General features: G+C 43.2%; 3 protein-coding genes across 3 annotated transcripts in view; 2 read left to right on the top strand and 1 right to left on the bottom strand.

The window, feature by feature from the left end:
- LOC136678343 (NACHT, LRR and PYD domains-containing protein 12-like) overlaps positions 1–5061 on the top strand; it is an 86629-nt gene extending 81568 nt beyond the window's left edge. Inside the window, exons 13-15 of the mRNA XM_066656371.1 lie at positions 1315–1488; positions 3517–3563; positions 4523–5061. Of these exons, the coding sequence (XP_066512468.1) occupies positions 1315–1488; positions 3517–3563; positions 4523–5061 (760 nt within the window). The remainder of the gene's footprint in view (positions 1–1314; positions 1489–3516; positions 3564–4522) is intronic.
- Positions 5062–6252: 1191 nt separating this feature from the next.
- LOC136678352 (mucin-1-like) lies at positions 6253–11553 on the bottom strand. Its single transcript, XM_066656384.1, has 4 exons — positions 11529–11553; positions 9270–10640; positions 7363–7466; positions 6253–6327 (listed from the first exon to the last, which is right to left on the bottom strand). Exons 1-4 carry the CDS (start codon positions 11551–11553, stop codon positions 6253–6255), a joined length of 1575 nt encoding a protein of 524 aa, XP_066512481.1.
- An 859-nt stretch (positions 11554–12412) lies between these two features.
- LOC136678358 (NACHT, LRR and PYD domains-containing protein 3-like) overlaps positions 12413–20756 on the top strand; it is a 40754-nt gene continuing 32410 nt past the window's right edge. The window contains exons 1-7 of the mRNA XM_066656396.1: positions 12413–12689; positions 12780–12907; positions 13077–13096; positions 13300–13558; positions 13790–13961; positions 16456–16588; positions 19417–19530. Of these exons, the coding sequence (XP_066512493.1) occupies positions 12413–12689; positions 12780–12907; positions 13077–13096; positions 13300–13558; positions 13790–13961; positions 16456–16588; positions 19417–19530 (1103 nt within the window). The remainder of the gene's footprint in view (positions 12690–12779; positions 12908–13076; positions 13097–13299; positions 13559–13789; positions 13962–16455; positions 16589–19416; positions 19531–20756) is intronic.

Consider the following 20756-nt stretch of genomic DNA (forward strand, 5'->3'; position numbering starts at 1 on the left):
GAGGATGCAGTAACACCAGGTGGAACATTTAAATCTGTACCTTTTTAAAATTGTATTAGTTAATCAACGTGAAACCCATGAGCACACACAGAGAGAGAGTAAGGAATTGCGCTCACACACAGATCATAATCTGACTCTCAAACTGTCTGTTTTTTAATTCTCAAATGGTTTTTACCCTCTTCATTTTAAATGTTTTGAAATGGGAGGTTTGGGTGCGAGGTCAGGGCCGTTCTTCTCAGTGAAAGCTATTGGCTGAAGTCTCCTGATTCTGTGAGTGCCTTTTACAGAAAAACAAAAATGGAGGATGTTTACCATGGTTATTTGTGTTTCGTTCTGAAACGGGGAAAATGTAAAATAGGAGACTACTCTGTATCCAAAATAATTTTGAAAGTATGGTTCCAAGGCCGTCCCACAGAGTGTCTGTGCAGTGAGAGCGGATGGATTACAAAGTAAATGTAGCTAGTGAACAGGAGTTGACTCACGAACGAATCAATTCTTGAGCATCTGGAAGTATGACGCGAGCATCGACTCTTGGCAAATGATTCAGAGTATCAACCTTACTGTCGACTCAGTCTCAGTTTTCTAACGCTTTCCTGCAGTGAACATAATTTCCACATGTTTATCACATATTACCATGATCTGAACTCACTGTAGACAATGGAATATGACCTTATCCATGGTGCTGTCCTGGGGAAAACAGCAGCTCTGCTTCTCCCAGCAGGAGGCACATATACAGTGTATGAGGTAGTCACAGAACCAGGAGACATCAGCCAATAGCATTGACTTAGAGAAACTGACCTGACCCCACCCCCAAACTGTCAAAATCCCTCCCATTTTTAAAACATTTATAAAAGAATAAAATTAGGATAACAACCTACGAAAAAGGTCATAGTATAGAAACCTTTACTGGATTAATGTCTGTATATTTACTTCTAGTAATTATGACTCTGTGGGACAACTGTGTTGTGATAATGTTGTGATTTGATTTCTATTTCTTTTAACTTCACTCATTTCTATTGTGTGAGGTTTTGAACAGACTCTAAAATGTCATAGATTTATGAAAACAAACATCCAGGTCTTTTTTTTAATTAATTATGTTAAGGTTTTTAAACTTTTATTTTTTACAACTTTTACCTTTAGATTTTAACCTGTTAGATACTGAAGTGTTTTTGTAAATTAAACAGAGTTTGGTGCTTGATGATTTGATTTTAAACAGCAGCCTGATTTGCTCTGAGTAAATACCATATCTCTCACTTTACCCCCCCCCCCCCCCCACACACACACACACACACACCTCTCTCTCTCTCTCTGCAGATTGTCTGGTTGTTTAGTTACAAAGGAAGGCTGTGCTTTTCTGGCTTCAGCTCTGAGCTCAAACCCCTCACACCTGAAAGAACTGGATCTGAGCTACAATCACCCAGGAGACACAGGAGTGAAGCTGCTCTCTGTTAAACTTCAGGATCCACACTGCAGACTGGACACACTCGGGTACGGACAGCTTTCTGTATTTGTGTGTGTTCAGTTACTGATGTCATCTGCTGTTACTGTATTTCAGCTCATTGTTCCTTCTTCATTTAGCCTCTGTTCTGCTCTAGTAGTATGTAATGGTTAGAGTATCACCCTTCACCGCTCTGTCTCCACTGTTCAGTGAGTAACTGTTGTCAGTGGCTGAAGGCCTGTGAGACTCTGAAGTAAAACTAAGCCCCATATAACAGTCTCTTTATGTGGATTGCACACTGTTTCTAGAAAAGTGTTCAGAAATGTACATTCAGTGTTTATGGAAGTACAGGAGTACTCTGGTACAACAGTTCTACAACCTCAATGCTGAAACAATTCAGATTGAAAGATCCTACACTACTGCTGCATCCTGAAACTGAGTCGACTAGTCCATCATTATCTCTGTATTCCTATCATTTCTGGGCTAAATGGGTCGGGATCAATGGTCAACAGATTGAAGGGCAGACTTTAATACCCAGAGTGGTGTTATCAGTCAAACAGACTACAAACCAGAGCGGAGATTTAGTTATTTTAGTGATATACAGCCATTGACTCTTTGGTTAATAATATTTTAATGTCATACAGAGAATCTGGGGAGTGTAATGTAAAAGTTTAGTCAAGTCTTTGTTCTTCGTAAAGTTATTCTGTTATTCGGGGTGTTTCAGTTTAGATTCTCTAAGAGTTTTTGTGTTTATCTGTGAAGCTGCAGACCATCAGTTCTGTTCAACTGTGTTTTGTTTTTCCTGAATGATCCTGATCAGAGATCACACAAACACTTGGTGAAGTAGAATGGTATAAAATGGACAGTAGAACTCACTGCTGTGTTTAACAGTGAAAGTAAGAGCATTTCCCACAGGACTGGGACTGAACAGCTGTGTGGTCTTTAGAAAACCACTGCTCAGTGATAGAGATTAATCAGAAAATAAGGCTTCACTTCGCTATGGAGCATAAAGACTGGACTCTGGAGCAGTGGAGATAGGTCATGTGATCTGACGAGTCCAGAGTGCCCCTATTCCAGGGCGATGTGTGTGTCAGGTTCAGAAGGGAAGTGGATGAAGTGATGCCCCCGTCATGCACAGTGCACCCTGTACAAGCCTCTGGAGGCAGTGTTATGATCTGGAGGTCTTTAGTGGGTCAGGTCTAGACTCAGCAGTGTTATGATCTGGGGGTCTTCAGTGGATCAGGTCTAGACTCAGCAGTGTTCTGATCTGGGGGTCTTCAGTGGGTCAGGTCTAGACTCAGCAGTGGAGTGTGGCAATACAATGAAGTCCACTGAGTACCTGAATGGACTGAATGACCAGGTCGTCCCAGCAGTGGATTGTTCCAGGACGACACCAAGATTCATCAGGGTCAGATTGTGAAAGGGTGAGGAATCATTTTGACACATGAACTGACCACCCCAGAGTGCTGACCTGAACCCCCTGAGAGTCTTTGGGACGTGCTGGAGAAGACTTTACGGAGTGGTCCGACACTCCCGTCATCAATACAAGATCTCCACTAAAAACTAAGGCAGCTCTGGAGGAAATAAAGGTTGTGGTGTTGTAGAAGTTTGTAGAAACAGAGCTGTGGTGAATGTGTAACATAATTAAAGCTAAAGGTGGTCCAGTGTGTGTGAGTTGTGTTGGTCGGGCAGTATAGGGGTCTGTGATGAAATGGTCAGTGAGAGCAGGTACAAGGCAGAAGAACCTAATAAATGAGCAGCTGAGTGTAGGATCTAGAAAGGGTTTAATGGAGCAGTTGTAGAAGAGCGACTCTCTGCATTATTCTGTGTTGAAGGCTGAGAGGAACAGAGGGAAATGGAGGAAATGAAACACAGAGAAAGAGAAACAGAATATTTCTCTGACAGAGAGGATGAAACACCACAGATGATGATCTTTCCTCTGTTTCCAAAAATGACATCAATGAATGATGCTGTAATGAAGCTGTATGTGGGGCTCAGAGAGAACAGTGAGAACACACACCACTCAAACACAACCATCAACTCACAACTGTGTGCGTGTGTGTGTTTGTGTGTTGTAGGTTGGAGCATGGAGGAGAGATCAGGATAAAACCAGGAACAAGAAAATGTAGGCTCTATTTTCTCTCTCTCTCTCTCTCCTTCATGCTCTTTTTCTGTTTCACTTTTCCTTTTCTCTCCTGCTCTTTCTCTTTACATTCGTTGTGTCTCATTTTGTGTTGTTTGTGTGTTGTGTAGGTACCACTTCAGAATAAGTCTTCACTTATAAAGGTTTATAAATGGTTTAAAGTCTGTTTATTAATAGTTATGTTGTTAACACATTAATAATCAGTTATAACACAGATATAAAGGGCACCACTGACCTGTTGTTTGCCATATAGTGCACCTACATCCATCTAGAGTTAAACCTCAGATCTTGCTGAATACTGACCTCACTGTGTCTCCTCCATCAGTCGACATTAACCCCATCAGCTCCAGCACATATTTGTTAATGAGTTTAACCCTTTAATAAATTACCCACCACCAGAGTGTCTTTTTCTACTTTAATGATAATGTGGTGAACCTTAACATGTGAAATGACTAAACTCACATTCTCAGGTCTGAGCTTATTCTTTACCTCCACATTTTCACTATGTTCTCTCACACTTTCAGTATTAGATACAAAAGAGTTCACTGTCACACTTCCTTTCTCTGTGTTCATTCATTCATTCATTCATTATCTGTAACCGCTTATCCAGTTCAGGGTCGCGGTGGGTCCAGAGCCTACCTGGAATCATTGGGTGCAAGGCACCCTGGAGGGGGCTTTCTCTGTGTTACAAAGGATTATTAATCACTTTTAAAGTGTTCACAGTGTAATTAATAACCATCTAATAACAGGGTTTTAAACCATTAATAAATCTTTATTAGTGTATTCTTATTTTAATTTGGTACCATTGTATGTCTGATTGTGTGTCGTGTATCTGATTGTGTGTGGTGTGTCTGGTTGTGCGTCATATGTCTGATTGTGTGTTTTGTGTCTGATTTTGTGTCGTGTGTCTGATTGTGTGTTGTGTATCTTGTTGTGTGCAGATGCCTGTGAGCTCACACTGGACCCAAACACAGTGAATATACTCCTCTCTCTGTCTGAGGGGAACAGGAAGGTGGAGTTTGTGAAGGAGAAACAGTCGTATCCTGATCATCCAGAGAGATTCAGTGACTGGGGGCAGGTTCTGTGCAGAGAGAGTCTGACTGGACGCTGTTACTGGGAAACTGAGTGGAGTGGGGGAGGGGTTGAAATTTCAGTGGCGTATAAATCAATCAGGAGAAAAGGAGGCAGTGACAGTGTGTTTGGAATGAATGAGAAGTCCTGGAGTCTGATCTGCTCTAATAACAGTTACTATGTCCTTCACAATGAGAACAGAACTGATCTCCCTCCTCCTCCCTCCAGATCTAACAGAGTAGGAGTGTATGTGGACTGTCCGGCCGGCACTCTGTCCTTCTACAGCGTCTCCACTGACACACACACACTCACACACTTACACACACTCACCACCACATTCACTGAACCCCTCTGTGCTGGGTTTTATCTTTATTCAGACTCCTCAGTGAGTTTGTGTCAGATAAAATAGTGCTGTGTGTGATCTATTGTTTTGATTGGTCTTTTCTGTCAAACGAGCTGCTGCTTTAAAATGTGAGGAGAATCACAAAAGACGATGAAACAGAAATGAAGCTCAGTTTGTAAAAGAAAGCGAGCAGAGAGACTCTTCAGGGACAAAACAGTGATAAAACCTGGATCTGAGTGAACACTACACCCCTGCACTTCTCTCTCTTTTATATCCCTGATGTAAACAGGATTTTTCAGCTGTTTATTTGATTTCTCTCGTTATAAAGCGCTGTGTTTATTTACACTGTGCGCTGGTCTCCATCGTCTCTCACATCAAATCTATGGGGAGTCAGTTACAAAACAGTGGATTCTCTGTCTCTGACGTGTCCCGCTCGGTCCTACTTCTGTATCCCAGGCTCCTCAACACCATCTGAGCGCCTCTTCTCTACAGCAGGAAATATAGCTTCAAACAGAGAGAACCAGCCTTAGCCCAGAACATGGGAGAGGTTTCTATTGTTACTCTGTAATGAAGGAGTGAGGGTGTGAGTGAGTGAAGGTGTTTCCTGTAGGAGGAAAGAGGACAGAGGGGATCAGGGTGTAATGGGTGGGTTGTGTTCATCTGTGTCGTCAGTGTAAACACAGACCCTCGTCATAGTGCACTTCCACCTCCAGAACTCTTCAGATATTTGTAAATATTAAATATTTAGTTTTCAAACGACGCCAAACACAATGTAAGTGTGGGCTAACACTGAACTGTCTTTGTTCTTGTTAATCTGGTTAATGGTGTAAACTGAGCACAGACAGTGTGTTGATGCTGAGTGGACGGGGGTTAAGAGATGTGTCTTAAAGCTGAAAGGAAACACAAACATAGGAACAGAAGGAAAAGATGGGGCTTCTCTAAGAAACTCTTCTCCTTTCTGTGAGATTGGATTCTGGGGGTTTGTTGTGGGGGGAAATGAAAGAGTGATGTTTGTTGGTGGAAAAGAAGAGTTCTGAAATATACTTTTATTAAAGTGTAATATTATGAACATTTAATAAATCTCTTAAAAAACAGAAGTCTGTCTTTCTACTGCATCTCCACACACACAAACACACACACACACACACACACACACACACACACACACACACTGAAGCCCTATATTCAGGGTCTAGTAACGGATTCTGAATAAAATTCAACATTTTCTCACATTTTAAAGCAGTGAGAATGTGGCGGTCACACCCTGTTACTGAAGAAGAATATTCTGTTGTGTTTCACTGCAACAACAAGCTGAATGTATGAGAGTAAAGACTATAAGAGAATGGAAACACAAAAGATCCTCAGTGATTTCTCTGGTAAAAAAAGAAAGAAAAAGACCCAATGTCCCCACGACTAACTCCACAGCTATTAAGAGCTTTATTTATATAATCAGTTTATATAATCATGTACCAGCAGTGTTTTAAGAGAAGAATATTCTTTTCTATTGTGTGTCTTCATGTGATTTTAATGCTGTTTTAATCTATGAAATTAGTCACTTGATAAACCACAGTGTAAATAAATATTAATCGTTTTAACACAAACTCAGAAAAGAAATCAGTGTCTCACTGTTAACAGCAGCAGTGTTTAATAATTCTTCAGTTTAATTCTTGCTGTAATTACAAACTTTTATTAATATTTTTTATTGTTGGGATTAAAACCATGAGCCTGAAGCTAAACGTGACACGGGGTGTTTCTACAGCTGTAGTGGCTATGACTCCAGAAGTAGAGGGTGAGGAGGAAGAGGCTGTCGAGTAAAAAGCTCTGTGCCTGGTTCACCTTGAAGAACAAAGCCTTATTTAAAAAACCCAACAATTTCCACTGAGTAAAGTTCCTTGTCGTTCTGATGACGTAGAATCCCTAAATTCTTGAGATCATTAAAGTAACGTTTAGTTTAAATCAGTGTTGGAGCCAGAAACAGACCCTGGGCAAAAGTGTGTGGACACAATCATTCTTCCTAAAATAATAAACAAATGCTAATTTTAGCACATGGTCAAGGTTTTTATCACGGGGCGAGTGTTTAACACGAGCAGGACACGAGTAATTATTTAAACACAGTGCAGCATTAAATGAACATTGCTCTGAAATGTATTTGATCTAGAAGCTGTTACACGCTGAATATTTAATTGTGTATTAATTTGACGTAAAGTACTTCACCTGATTTTTAATTTTCAGAGAAATCCCACAGTTTTCAGTCGAGTTGAATCTGAAGAATATCACTCACTTTATGAGGTATTTATGCAGAACACTGGCTCAGAGAAAGAGTGATTCACACATATATATTTACATTATGAACGCATATAATATCACCTTCTCTTTGATCTTTCTGCTGCAGTAAATTCTCCTCGAGTCGTTTTTCACCAGTTCACAGGCTTCATCCACTTTCATCAGCACAATGACCTGAGGTGTGTCCACTACACAATCACACAGGAGATTACACATATGTAACAAAGCTCAGCAATAAATCATTAATAAATGAGGGGATTCTATATAAATAACACTTTAAATTTCACTTTAAAACTTTACAAACGTTACCTTTTTTTCAGGAAAAACAGCTGAAACCTGGACTCGTTTCACCACGGCACTTTCAGTCTTTCAGCATCTGAGATGAATCTGGGCTCAGAACCTGGTGCTGTTTATGAACAGAAATGTTATATGGCTCTCTCCTTTCAGAAATGTTTCAGGGTGCGTTTCTTGATGCAGTGGCTGACTGTGTTCAGTTTCATCTCTGTTTCTGACTCAGAAACATGTGCCCCCTGATTCTCCCTCTGTTCCGGAGGCAGGTGGGGGGCATATAAGGCACAGTTGGAGAAGCACTGGTATAAAGCACCCACACATGAGCCTAAGGTCACCATGTCCAGTGCCGAGCAGAGTGTAAAATCTCCCAGCACTGGGCGGTGAATCAGTGGAACTGTGCTCTCTGGAGTGATGAAGCTCCGTCTGATGATACCTCTGTGATGAGCTGGAGATTCATCTCAGCACCGACCCTCACTAACGTCGCTTAATACAATCAAACCCTCAGAGCAATGTTGCAGCACAGAGTTTAAAGCCTTCCTAGAACATAGAAGACTGTTACTGCAGCAAAGTATCAACAATCCCACTGTTAATGCCCTTCATTTCAGAAAAGCACTGGAGGAGCAGGTGTCACATTTGGCCTGGAATGATGGCATTGACTCAGGGTGAGGCTGGATACTTCACCTCAGCCACAGCTCCACTGTGTATGAGCCACATGTCAACATTTGGTCCACGCCTGACTCACACAACACACACCATAACCCAAGTCAAGCCCAGCTCCTGAGAGTCGGCCCACGCCTGGCCACACAACACGAGCTGTAACTCAGGCCAGGCCTGGGTCGTGACGTTTGGCCCAGGTCCAGCTCACACCACACTTGTGCCAGTGCCGTTACTGAACCGTAAATGAATCCCAAAACTGACACAGATTCGGCCCAAATGTGTCTGCTGTCTGGGTCTGTGCTAGGTGTGGAGTTTTATTTAGGCTCCGCAGTGAGTTTGTGTCAGAAAGGACAGGCTGTGTGTGTAACTGAGTGAGAGTTTAAGTCTTGTGCTGATGTGTGGACACCTGGGTTTCAGCTTCATGAAGAATACAAGAGGTTTTAAACTGAGAAAAGCAGAACACTCAGTTTGTGTTTGGTGTTTGGTGGTGTGTTTGTGGAGCTAGGGCCTGTGGGGGAGTCTGCTGTCAGCGTTTGGCGGGAGCATGGCGTCCTCCCACACCCGGCTGTGTGAGAGTCTGGAGTTTGGAGGAGTGTTGTCTGGCGGCGGTAAATGTCGTCGGCCACGAAAACAAAGTCTCCGCATCGCGATTGTTTTGTTTTTGACTAGCGAGCAGTTCGTGGTTGATTTGGTGGAAAAAGGTTTGGTTATAAATGACCAGTTTACGCCTGTGCTGCACCTGAGTACCCCGTCTAAAAGGATTACTTTGTCCAACGTCCCTCCCTTCATTAAGGATGAACAGATTGCTCAGGAGCTTTCCTGGTTTGGGAAGCTCGTCTCCCCGATCAAGAAGGTCCCTTTAACCTGTAAGTCGCCCCTAATTAAACACTTGGTGTTTTTTAGAAGAGTGGTTTTCATGGTGCTGAATGGAGGAGCTGAAATGTTGGACTTAGTTTTGAAGTTTAGAGTTGACAGTTTTGTGTACTCAGTGTTTGCATCGACTGACAGTACTATGAGGTATTTTGGGTGTGGACAGGTCAGACATCTTGTTCGTGCCTGCCCTGACCGAGTTAATACAGGCACTGAGGGGACGGGGGGGCACTGAGCAGTCGGGGCCTGTAGCGGCTGTGCCTGCGGTGGTTGTTCCCCCTGCGACCGCTGGTTGGCTGGCTGCACGGACTCCGAACAGCACAATGTCACCACTGGGGGGGTCCGCTGTTGGGGTGGCTGCCGGGGCCGTGTTGGCCGCGGTGGAACCCTTTTCGGCGGGGTCCTCTGTTGGGGTGGCTGCCGGGGCCACGTTGGCTGCAGTGGAGCGCTCTTCGGCGGGGCCCTCTGTTGGGGGGGCTGCTGGGGCCGCGTTGGCCGCGGTGGAGCCCTCTTCGGTGGGGTCCGCTGTTGTGATGGAGCCCTCATCAGCGGGGCCTGCTGTTGGGGTTGCTGCCGGGCCCCGTTGGCTGCGGTGGAGCCCTCTTCCGCGGGGTCCGCTGTTGTTGGTGTGGCTGCTGGGGCCACGGTGGAGCCCTCTTCCGCGGGGCCCTTTGTTGGGGTGGCTGCTGGGTCCGTGGTGATAGTGGTGGAGCCATCTTTGGCGGAGCCCTCTGTGGGGGTGGCTGCCGTGGCCGCGTTGGCTGTGGTGGAGCCCTCTTTGGCAGGGCCTGCTGTTGGGGTGGCTGCTGGGTCCGTGGTGATAGTGGTGGAGCCATCTTTGGCGGAGCCCTCTGTGGGGGTGGCTTCCGGGGCCGCGTCGGCCATGGTGGAGCCCTCTTCGGCAGGGCCTGCTGTTGGGGTGGCTGCCGAGGTCGCGTTGGCCGCGATGGAGACCTCTTCGGCGGGGCCTGCTGTTGGGGTGGCTGCCGGGGCCGCGTCGGTCGCGGTGGAGCCCTCTTCGGCGGGGCCTGCTGTTGAGGTGGCTGCCGGGGCCGCGTCAGCTGAGGTGGGGCCCTCTTCAGCAGGGTCCGCTGTTGTTGGCGTGGCTGCTGGGGCCGTGGTGGAGCCCTCTTCCACGGGGCCCTTTGTTGGGGTGGCTGCCGGGTCTGTGGTGATAGTGGTGGAGCCATCTTTGGCGGAGCCCTCTGTGGGGGTGGCTGCCAGGGCCGCGTCGGCCGTGGTGGAGCCCTCTTTGGCAGGGCCTGCTATTGGTGTAGATGCTGGGGCCGCGTCGGCCGTGGTGGAGCCCTCTTCAGCGGGGCCTGCTGATGGGGTGGCTGACGGGGTTGCATTGGCCGCGATGGAGACCTCTTCGGCGGGGCCTGGTGTTGTGGTTGCTGCCGGGGCCGCGTCAGCTGAGGTGGGGCCCTCTTCAGTGGGGCCTTGTGGGGGGGGGGGCTCTGGTGGGGTTTGGAGGAGAGGGACGGAGGGGTACAGGACAGCTTGTTCTGAACTGGCTCCAACCCGAGAAGCAGAACAGGAGGCTGGAGGGGTAATTCTTATGGAAGTTGAGTCTGTTTTTAAAATTCCTCATAAGAGAAAGAAGAGGGGCCAGGGGAAGGGGAAAAAACAGGCAAAACAGGATGTGACGGCAGTGGAGGACAGAGACTCGGACAGTGAGGGCTCTCTCTCTGACTCGGGATGGTCTGTGTGCTCCCAGGAGGAGAACAGGCCTCAACTGTACACTGTTGATGAGATCAGAAAGTTTGTACGTGTTACTAAAGGACAGAAGGGTGTGAGGGTGGAGGAACACTTCCCAGACAGTGTACAGTTTATAAGGGACGTCAAACACTTGCGGAGGGAGGGGGTTTTTACGGAGCAGGAGACGTTTAGACTAAAAAAGTTACTGATCAAACTGAACAAAGTGCAGTGTGAAGACGACTCCTGAACGGACTTTTATCTCTGATTGTTTTTGTCCCTTCTTTTTTACCTTTTTTAATGGAAGGTTTTCAAATCGCCACCTTAAATATTAATGGGGCAAGGGACTGTGAGAAAAGGGCAAAGTTTTTTGAGCTGGTTAAACACAAACGTATTGATGTTGTCTATGTGCAGGAAACTCACAGTAATGTGGAAAATGCTGCTGAGTGGGCGAAGGAGTGGAGTGGACTCGCTATTCTCAGCCACAACTCATCCCTTAGCGGTGGGGTGGCACCCCTTTTCTCACAGTCTTATATTCCGGTCTCTTATACAGTGGAGGAAGTTTTAAAGGGCTGACTTTTAAAAGTGAGGGCTGTTTTTGAAGAAGACACTTTTGTTTTTATCTGCGTCTATGCTCCAACACCAGGAGTTGAGAGGTTAATGTTTTTAGACGCACTGAGCTCTCTTTTAACAAGTTGTGAGCTTTTAGTATTGGGTGGTGATTTTAACTGTACAGCACACAGAACAGACCGGAATCATGGCGAACCTCACGCGGCTTCACAGATGCTGCGAGATGCTGGAGGCCCATGAGTTATGTGATGTCTGGAGAAGTTTCCATGATGAACAAAGACAGTACACATGGGCCCACAGTAAAGATAACATGCTCTCGCTGGCCAGACTGGACCGCTTTTATTGTTTTAGACACCAACGGTCTCTTTTTACACAGTGTTTTATTCCCCCGGTAGGAATCTCTGACCACTCTATGGTCCAGGGAACTCAAAAAATAACATGAAGCCGCGGAGTGCGTACTGGCATTTTAATACCACACTTTTAGAAGATGCCAATTTTAAAGAGTCTTTTACCTTTTTCTGGGAGGTTTTTAGAGCAAAAACCTTTATTGCTCTGTTCAGCAATGGTTGGACGTAGCCAAAGCTAATGTTAAATTATTCTGTCAACAGTACACTCTAAATGTCACGAGGGACATTACTAGGTCACTTAAAGCTCTGGAGATTGGAATAGTGGGGCTCCAGGGTCTTGTGGAGACCACAGGAGATCTAGAGCATATTAGAGCTCTAAACAAAAAGAAGGCTGCTCTGGCTGATTTACTGGGTATAACAGCACAGGGGGCGCTGGTCCGCTCACGCTTTCAGTGCGTGAATGAACTGGATGCTCCTTCTAAGTTCTTCTTTGGTCTCGAGCGTAGAAATGGACAGAAGCGGTACATGCACGCTGTGCGATCAAAATCAGGGGATCTCCTTACTGATCCTGCTGACATTCGCAAGCGAACAGTCAGCTTTTTCTCAAAGCTATATGAGAGCGAGTGCACAGCGACGCAGGAGGTGGAGAAGGGTTCCTCAGGAATGTGACCAGACTTGCGCAGCTGGATGCTGAACTCTCTATGGGGGAGCTGCACGAGGCCCTCCAAGGAATGGAGAATGGCCGCGCTCCTGCCATTGATGGCCTACCAGCAGAGTTTTACAAGACTTTCTGGTCGGTCATCGGATGGAAAGCTTCCATTGAGTTGCAGGAGGGCGGTGCTGACGCTGCTGCCGAAAAAGGGGGACCTGTCCGAACTGAAGAACTGGCGCCCCGTGTCTCTGCTGAAGCATTGGCCTCGAGACTGTCGAAGGTGATGGAGCAGGTGGTTCACTTTGACCAGTCGTACTGTGTACCCGGTAGGTCTGTCTTTAACAATGTATTTTTAATTTGTGATGTTTTGGACGTCTCCAGACTATTGGGGTTAAAGACTGGTCTTGTATGTCTAGACCAGGAAAAGGCTTTTGACAGGGTTGAACACGGGTATCTCTGGAAGGTTCTGGAGAGCTTTGGGTTCAACACTGGTTTTATTGCCATGATCAAGGTTCTGTATGGTGCCATTGAGAGTGTGCTGAAGGTTAACGGTGGTGTATGTGCTCATTTTAAAGTTTTTAGAGGGATCCGACAGGGCTGTTCACTGTCGGGAATGCTATACTCACCCTCCATTGAGCCCCTGCTCTGTAAGCTGAGGGAGGGACTTGAGGGTTTTTATGTTCCAAACTGTACTGCCCCAATACGTGTCTCAGCTTATGCAGATGACCTTGTGGTACTTATCAGTGCTCAAGATGATGTAAATGTTTTAGTTGATGTTTTACATGATTTTAACATTTTATCCTCTGCAAAGGTAAACTGGGCCAAGAGCGAAGCGGTTTTACTTGGGGACTGGGAAGGTGAAGAACCCAGAATCACAGACGGACTGGCCTGGGGGACGGGCAGGTTTAAATAACTTGGTGTGCATTTGGGGGACAGTGTTATTGGAGAGAGGAACTGGGACGGTGTGCTGGAGAAGGTTAAGGACAGACTCAACCGATGGTTGTGGCTGGTCCCTCAAATGTCATACCGAGGTAAGGTTCTCATCATCAACAACCTGGCTGCGTCCTCCCTGTGGCATAAACTGGCGTGTGTCGATCCCCCACCAGGCCTGCTGGCCAATCTCCAAGCTCTGCTGGTGGATTTCTTTTGGGTTCCTCAGGGGGTTCTTCATCTTCCCAAGGATGAGGGCGGGCAGGTGCTCATTCATTTAGCCAGCAGGGTGGCTGCCTTCCGCCTCCAGTTCATACAAAGACTGCTTACAGGCCCCAAGGAACTGGTTTAGAGGGAGGTAGCCTACAAGATCCTGCACACAGTGGGAGGCCTGGGGATGGACAGGACCCTGTTTTTAATGAACCCAAAGTCACTGAACACTGAAGGTTTACCTGCATTTTATCATGGCCTTTTTAAAATATGGAGTTTTTTTAAGGTTAAAGGACCGGAGAGTACAACGCTGCACTGGCTGCTGGAGGAACCTCTGCTTCACGGCGCCCGGATGGACATATCAGGCGTGTCGTCTCCTGCACTGACCAGAGTCCTGTTTTCTTCAGGGGTCACCACACTGCGTCAACTGGTGGACATTGCGGGACCTGACCTTTCCGGTACAGAGAGCCTGGCTGAACGGTTAGGCCTGAGGTCTCTGTGCAATGTATCTCAATTTCTTTGCAAGTGGAGGACAGCGCTGACCCCTGAGGAACTCAGGATGTTGAAAGACAACAGTGCAGGGGTGATTAATAATTATATATATAAATATATATATATATATATATATATATATATTTTTAATTTGTTGAATTGTTCTCACTGTAGCATGTACTAGTAAATATATACTTATAAAATGTTTAAATGTTTATAAAGTATGTATGAATGTAAATAATACTGTTATTCATCCTACATAGAATAAAAAAAAAATAAAGATACTAAAGATAGTTATATATATATATATATATAAAAAAAAGAGTCCTTGCTATAAATAATGCATAATGTTTTAATATTCCCTTAAAGATATTTAACTGTAAATGACTTATTTTTTTATATTTTAAGGAAAATTTTTTAAATAAATTTTATGCATCCCACATCTTGAGACATCTTTGGATGTTATTATAGTCAAGACATCTTAAGATCCATGTCTATAGACATGTCTTAAAGACATTGTACTCAGATCTTAAGACATGCCACAAGATGACTTAAGACGTCTTCATAATGTGTCTTTAGACATGTCTTAAGACATACCAAGACACGGTAATGGCTGGGTATGAAGCACTGGGTGATGATCAGGAGGTTTCTATCCACAGGTGAAAAACAAGAACGAGGAAACAAACTGAACCAAAAGTGACTCTGAGCTGAAGAAGATTTCAGAGGAAGACGGTCTGGATTTCACTCGGTAGGTGTTTAATCGTTAACATTATTTCTCTGTGGAAAAATGACTCATTGTTTACAGCTGTGTGTTTATCTGCCATTCCTTCTCTTAGTTATGTTTTTCAGACCTAAGTTATATTTAAGGTGTTGTTCAAAAAGACGTAATTTTGACGTCTGTGAATAAACTGAACACGGCCAAGTGTCTGTGACAATAAACAGGTTCATCCGGTTTACTGCAGAGGAATGTAGAGTTTATTCACCTGGGATTTTAAAATGTTAACTGCTGTTGAACAAAGTCAAATAATAAATGGAGTCCAGACAACAACAATAGAATTAAATAGAAACAACAACGACTACAAACATTTATTTGTGTTTTATAGAAACTAACATTATTATTAACACAGAGACAAACAGTTAAATAAAAAGGGAATTTTGTCTCCTTTTACAATAAGTTCTTTAAAAATGGAGTAAACCTGCAGTAAAACTACATAGTTGTTACAAGCTTGATATTCCTACTGTGGTAGTGCAGTATATAGATGTTCATATTAACTTTAACAGACATGAGCTCTTAAAGGAGCAATGTAGGATATTAACTGTATTTAGTCATTAAATGTCCAGGGTGTGATCATAGATTAAGGAAACAGTCAAAGTAATTTCTGAAAAAATATAGAAGTACAGATGCCTCTGTATAGATTAGAAAGAGTAAAGACCGTAGTTTTTGTGTTTTATCTAAAGAAAGTGAAGTAAGGCGACGTTTGAAAGGTTTAAAAACAGGACGGTGTGTGTTTTTTGTGTTTTATACGAAGTGGATGAATAACAACAGGAAAAGTGTAAATACCATTGTTTTTTTTAAAGAAATTAACTCAGATTAATGTGTGTTTCTTTTTTTCAAAAATTGTGTTTGAAAAGCCTCGCATTTTGACCTATTTAAGGTGGAATGGAGAAATCAAGCTTGGTAGTACACAACAAATGTGTTTCTCTAGTAGGTAGTTACATGTTTTAGTGACATGATGTGCACCCTGTGTTTTAAATGGATAAAATGGGAAAAAAATTGTAAATAATTGGTTGTATAATACAATTGGTTTGTGTGTTTTAAATGGATAATGTGGAATAACAGTTACTCCAAAATGTTTCAAAAGCTTTAGTGCTAGCTTCAGCTCTTAAGGTCGAACAGAGAATTCAAGAACCTGGCGTATAACGCCAATAAAACTCGTAAACGGACACTTGTAAGGTGGAATAGCTAATGTTTGACTATGAAAATTGTGAATAAGATCTGCTTCCTAAACGACATTTATGATAGAAGGGAAAATCGATAAGCAACACCAGCCTTGTCTAGTCTAAATATTTCAGGTGGATTTGGACAGTAAAGGCTTGTAAACGCAGTGATATTTCTGTGTAAATATGTTGGTTATGGCACACTCTTCTTAGCGATTACTGCCCAAGTTCTTAAACTCGTCTCTTGTTGGTTCGTTCGGTTTTCCTCAAACTTTCAACCTGCTCGAGCGTCACGGTTGGAGAAGGGTATCCCTGCAGTTTGGAGGCACCTCCAAGTGGGAGGTACAACTCCCAGAAAAATGCCATGGAAAAATGATGGAAAACTAATATTGATTAGTTATGAAATTTAAGGAGGAAGAGCTTTGTTTATGAGTTTGAACCAATGTAATGTTAGCTGCATTTCTGTAAACTGTTTTGACTGCTTCTTATAGTGATCTAAGTTCATTTCAATCTCTGTTTGAGAGCCTCGGTCAAAAACTCTTCACACGGAGCAGACAACAGCATCTCCAGGGTCCAGCTGTGTCTGTGAACGTGAAAACTTCATGATGGAGCTTCCTAGCACAACAGACTTCAGCAGTGGAACCTGTGACACCAAGTGAGTTAGCAATTATCAATAATATAAATGAGTAATTTGTTATATTTCCACACACACACACACACACACACACACACACACACATATATAAATATACAGTGGTATGAAAAAGTTTGGGCACCCCTGATAATTATCATGATTTTCCTTTATAAATCATTGGTTGTTCGGATCAGCAATTTCAGTTAAATATATCATATAGCAGACGAACACAGTGATATTTGAGAAGTGAAATGAAGTTTAGAGGATTTACAGAAAGTGCGCAATAATTAACCAAAATTAGGCAGGAGCATAAATTTGGGCACCCTTGTCGTTTTATTGATTTGAATACCTTTAGCACTAATTATTGGAACACAAAATTAGTTTTGTAAGCTCATTGACCCTTGACCTACATACACAGGTGAATCCAGTTATGAGAAAGTGTTAAGGGGCCAATTGCAAGTTTTTCTCCTCTTTGCATCTTCATCTTCACTAATTCCATCTCCTGTTTCTGGTCCTGTTCATTCCCCAGTCCAGTTACTGTTTCCAGAGCACATGGCTCTGTTTTTGTTTTGTCCCTAGCCTCTGCCTTAGCTCCACCTTAACCCTGCTCTTTCATTAGTGTTCCCACCTGTGTCTCCTTTGTGGTCCTGCCCTCTTGTTATCCTTGCCAGGTGTTTCTTGTCTGTGCTCGTTGTGTATACTCCTTTGGTTTCAGTGCTCCTTTGTCTGGTGTTGTGTGTGGATGTGTGTTTCCGAGTCTTTGTGTTTCATTTATATCTACACTGGTTCATGGCTGTCCCCTGTTGGTTCCTGTCCTTGTTTAGTCTTGTTCAGGTTTGTGTTTTTGCCTCTGTACTGGTGTTTGTTTTGTTACAGTTTTGTTTTCTCCCTGAAATAAATTCCTTCTGTGTACGTCTGCCTTCTCCTTCTCCCTGCAGCTGTGACAAGAACGAATTTGTGCATCTAAATTAATCTAAATGTTTGTAGGTACAAATGTAATTTACACCTGCTCCTGAAAATGCGCAAAGTAAAAGTATAATCTGGCATGACTGAATTTTAATTAATAAAATAAATAAATAAATGAATAAATAATGAAATGCATGACATTTTCATGTTAGTTTCATGTGCTAGGAGGCTCCATCATGAAGTTACTTCATGTGGATCACTGCAATATAAACAAGTGTTTGGTCTGTAACCTGTGTAAATGGCTGATCTTGTGCTGATGCTGGATTTAACAGACAGCTCTGCACAGAGAACTTTAACATCTTTGGAGACGTAAGGTTTATTAGCCGAGTGATGTCTCTCTGGTCGGTTCACTATAGGTCCATTCTTTATCCCTCTATGAGAGACTACAGAGAGAGTCCAATGGGCCAAGAGCTAATGTCAAGAATAAATGCCTTTAGCTTCCGTGCAGCTTCCCCCACCTTAAGCACAATTGTGCAGGGCTAACTTTAGTGAAGGTGCAGTAGTGTGCAAATGTCTTAGACCCTTAGAAAATGATCATTATTTAAAATAATATATTGTCTAAATAAGAGTGGTGTTTGTATAAAATTTTATATAATTGTGAAAACAAAAAAGGGGATATTCTTTTCTAAAAGTATGTGCGTGTTGTGAGCCAGTGGGAAGAAACAAGTTGGTTTCCGGATGATTTTCTTGATCGTATGAATTTGTGAAATAACCAGCATACGTTATCTAGCAAAATGAAGTATAATAACCTCAAATAAAACTGCACCGTCACAAGGAGAGATGTTAACACCCAGAATATCACACTCACTGTAAAAACGTTATTTATTTTCATTGGAGCACATACTTACTGCTCAGATAATAGCTTCTTAAATCTCATTTAATCTAAACACTTTTGCACAGTGCTATGTATCTCAGCGTTTAGATGGCATAAGTGGCCCATAAGTGGAAAAAATATATATACATTAAACGAATCTAAAAAAGTGCAGATTTGAATGCACTTCAACAAAATTGATTTCCGCTCATTTGTTTCTTTTGCTTTTCTGCAAAGATTTTAAGGCTTTTTGCTGTGGCTCCTTAGTCAGAGCGCTTCCTTATAAAGTGGTCATTTGAAATTAATGGGCGGAGCTCATGGTAATTGCACGTTAATTGCAAAGGAATGTGCACACCTACCCAATTTGCGAACATTGCGTATTCACTAACATATTCACGTTCTACTAAAAAAATCTGGTGTTTACGCAGCGTTCATGAATCTGGTGGAAAGTTTTCAGGAATGTACATTTCTTCATACATTATGTGCAGTTTGCTCGTGTTTTATTACGATGGTTTCATGAATGAGGCCCACTGGACAGGGCACCAGTCCATCACAGGGACACACACACTCACACACACCTGTGGACACTTTTAAATAGACAGTCGACCTGCAAGCTTGTGGGTGTGAAACTCACACAGACACCGGGAAAATAACACCCTCCACACAAGCAGTGACCTGAGGCAGAGTTTGAACCCACAGCCTCAGGACACTGGAGCTGTGTGACAGAGACACTGCCTGCTGCACCACTGCACTGCCCTGTTATTCATTCCCATTCTTTCTGAAAATCAGTGATAGAGATCTGTCTTCAGGCTTAACCGCTATGTTTCCATTGTCTCTCTGTGGATGTCACAATATCTTCAGCTAAATCAGGAAAACACTGAACTGCAGGCCCCTTAAATACTTTTATAAAATCCAAAGGACAAAATCTTGGTGTATTTTCAGACTGGTTAATGATCTCTGCTAATGGCTGACAATGATGATGTTAATTAATAGAACAACCAAATATCACCTTTAGCTTTCACTAAATGTCCACACTGAACTCATTCTCATTTCTCCATGTTATTTATTTCAGACAGCACACGTTCAGAGCAGAACCTCCAGAGCCCAGTGGTGTGTCTATGAAGAGCAACTTGTTGAAGATGGATCCTCCTGGTTTCAGAAATGAAAGGCCCAGTACTGACCCAAGGTGAGACATAAAAACACCACATCTTCACTTCTTACTTTGATGTACACTGCTGCTTTGCTGGAAGACTTATTTTTTTGATGCAGTTGTTGACGTTGAAGACAATCTTCATGTTTGAAGTGTCTGTAGGGACAGGTAAATCAATTGGTCAATAACTGAACTGACATTAAAATCCTCTGAGCCAAGATGCTGCTACTCACTTTGTTTACAAATGTGTATAAGATATTTACAGGATGAAGAAGTTAAAAGTGTAATATCTGTGACCACATGTATTTAGCCGTGTAGACCATTCAAAGCAGAATAAAACCAAGCTTTTTAATAATTTTGTCAAAATATTGTGAACTTTCAGTAGTCATCAGTGCAGGAATTATACTGCACCTCTTCTGAAAACACCATGTAATCTTTCCTCAGCAAGAAGGAGCACATCATTTTAACACGAATAATAACAAACAAGTATTATGAAAGTAATTGTGTTAAATTTTATATTTTTATTAATTACAGCATGAAATAAAGAATGAATTGCTTTGTTGTCCCCAAATGACACAGGTTATTCTCCACTGAGTAAATTCATCCTAGATTTATAAGTGAAGTTATGCTAATAACATAATTTTGGGAGTAGGACCACGCCCGAACTCCTCCTCTCAGCCCTATATATACCCTGCAAATTCACGTCATTTCTGCGACAGACAAACTCGCCTCATTTAGTTCAGGAGACGGATCTTGACTCGACTGCTTCACGACGTCAGCTTGCTCCTCCGCGCTGAGTCATTCCTGCTGATCCCCATATTCGGAGCCGTGTTCGGCCTTTATCAAGCCCACTGAGCCTCCTGTTTTAAACTCGCTCCCACCTCCACCCCATCTCCACCCTTTTCTCATATTACTTTATCCAACGGGGGGTCCGGCTTCATACGCATTCATAAGCCGCCCTAAACTCTTCCCCAAAAGACTTCTGAGTTTGCCTCCCCGTTTCAGCCTCTGCGGGCGTGGTCCGTACTAGCAAAAGGACACTTAATAATTTCCAACCGCTTTCATTACTGACCTTAAAAACAAAATGAAACAAAACAAAAACAAATTAAAAAAGATTTTTGTGGTGTTCCATATGTTTCAGCCGAAAATACATTACCATTCATACATTCATTCATTTTCTGTAATCAGTTCATCCTGTTTAAGACTGTGGTGTGAATCACTGTGTACAAGTCAGGAACACACACTGATCTGGGCCCCAGTCC

Source organism: Hoplias malabaricus, chromosome 2, assembly GCF_029633855.1.
Source record: "Hoplias malabaricus isolate fHopMal1 chromosome 2, fHopMal1.hap1, whole genome shotgun sequence".
NCBI classification, from domain to species: Eukaryota; Metazoa; Chordata; class Actinopteri; order Characiformes; family Erythrinidae; genus Hoplias; species Hoplias malabaricus.

Coding starts and splice junctions, on each gene's coding strand:
- LOC136678352 (XM_066656384.1), bottom strand. CDS start 11,553: ATGATTCCGGTCTGTTCTGTGTGCT. Junction 10,641..11,528: donor TCCGGTCTGTTCTGTGTGCT/GTACAGTTAAAA, acceptor TTACCCCTCCAG/CCTCCTGTTCTGCTTCTCGG. Junction 7,467..9,269: donor AGGGCAGGCACGAACAAGAT/GTCTGACCTGTC, acceptor GTGATTGTGTAG/TGGACACACCTCAGGTCATT.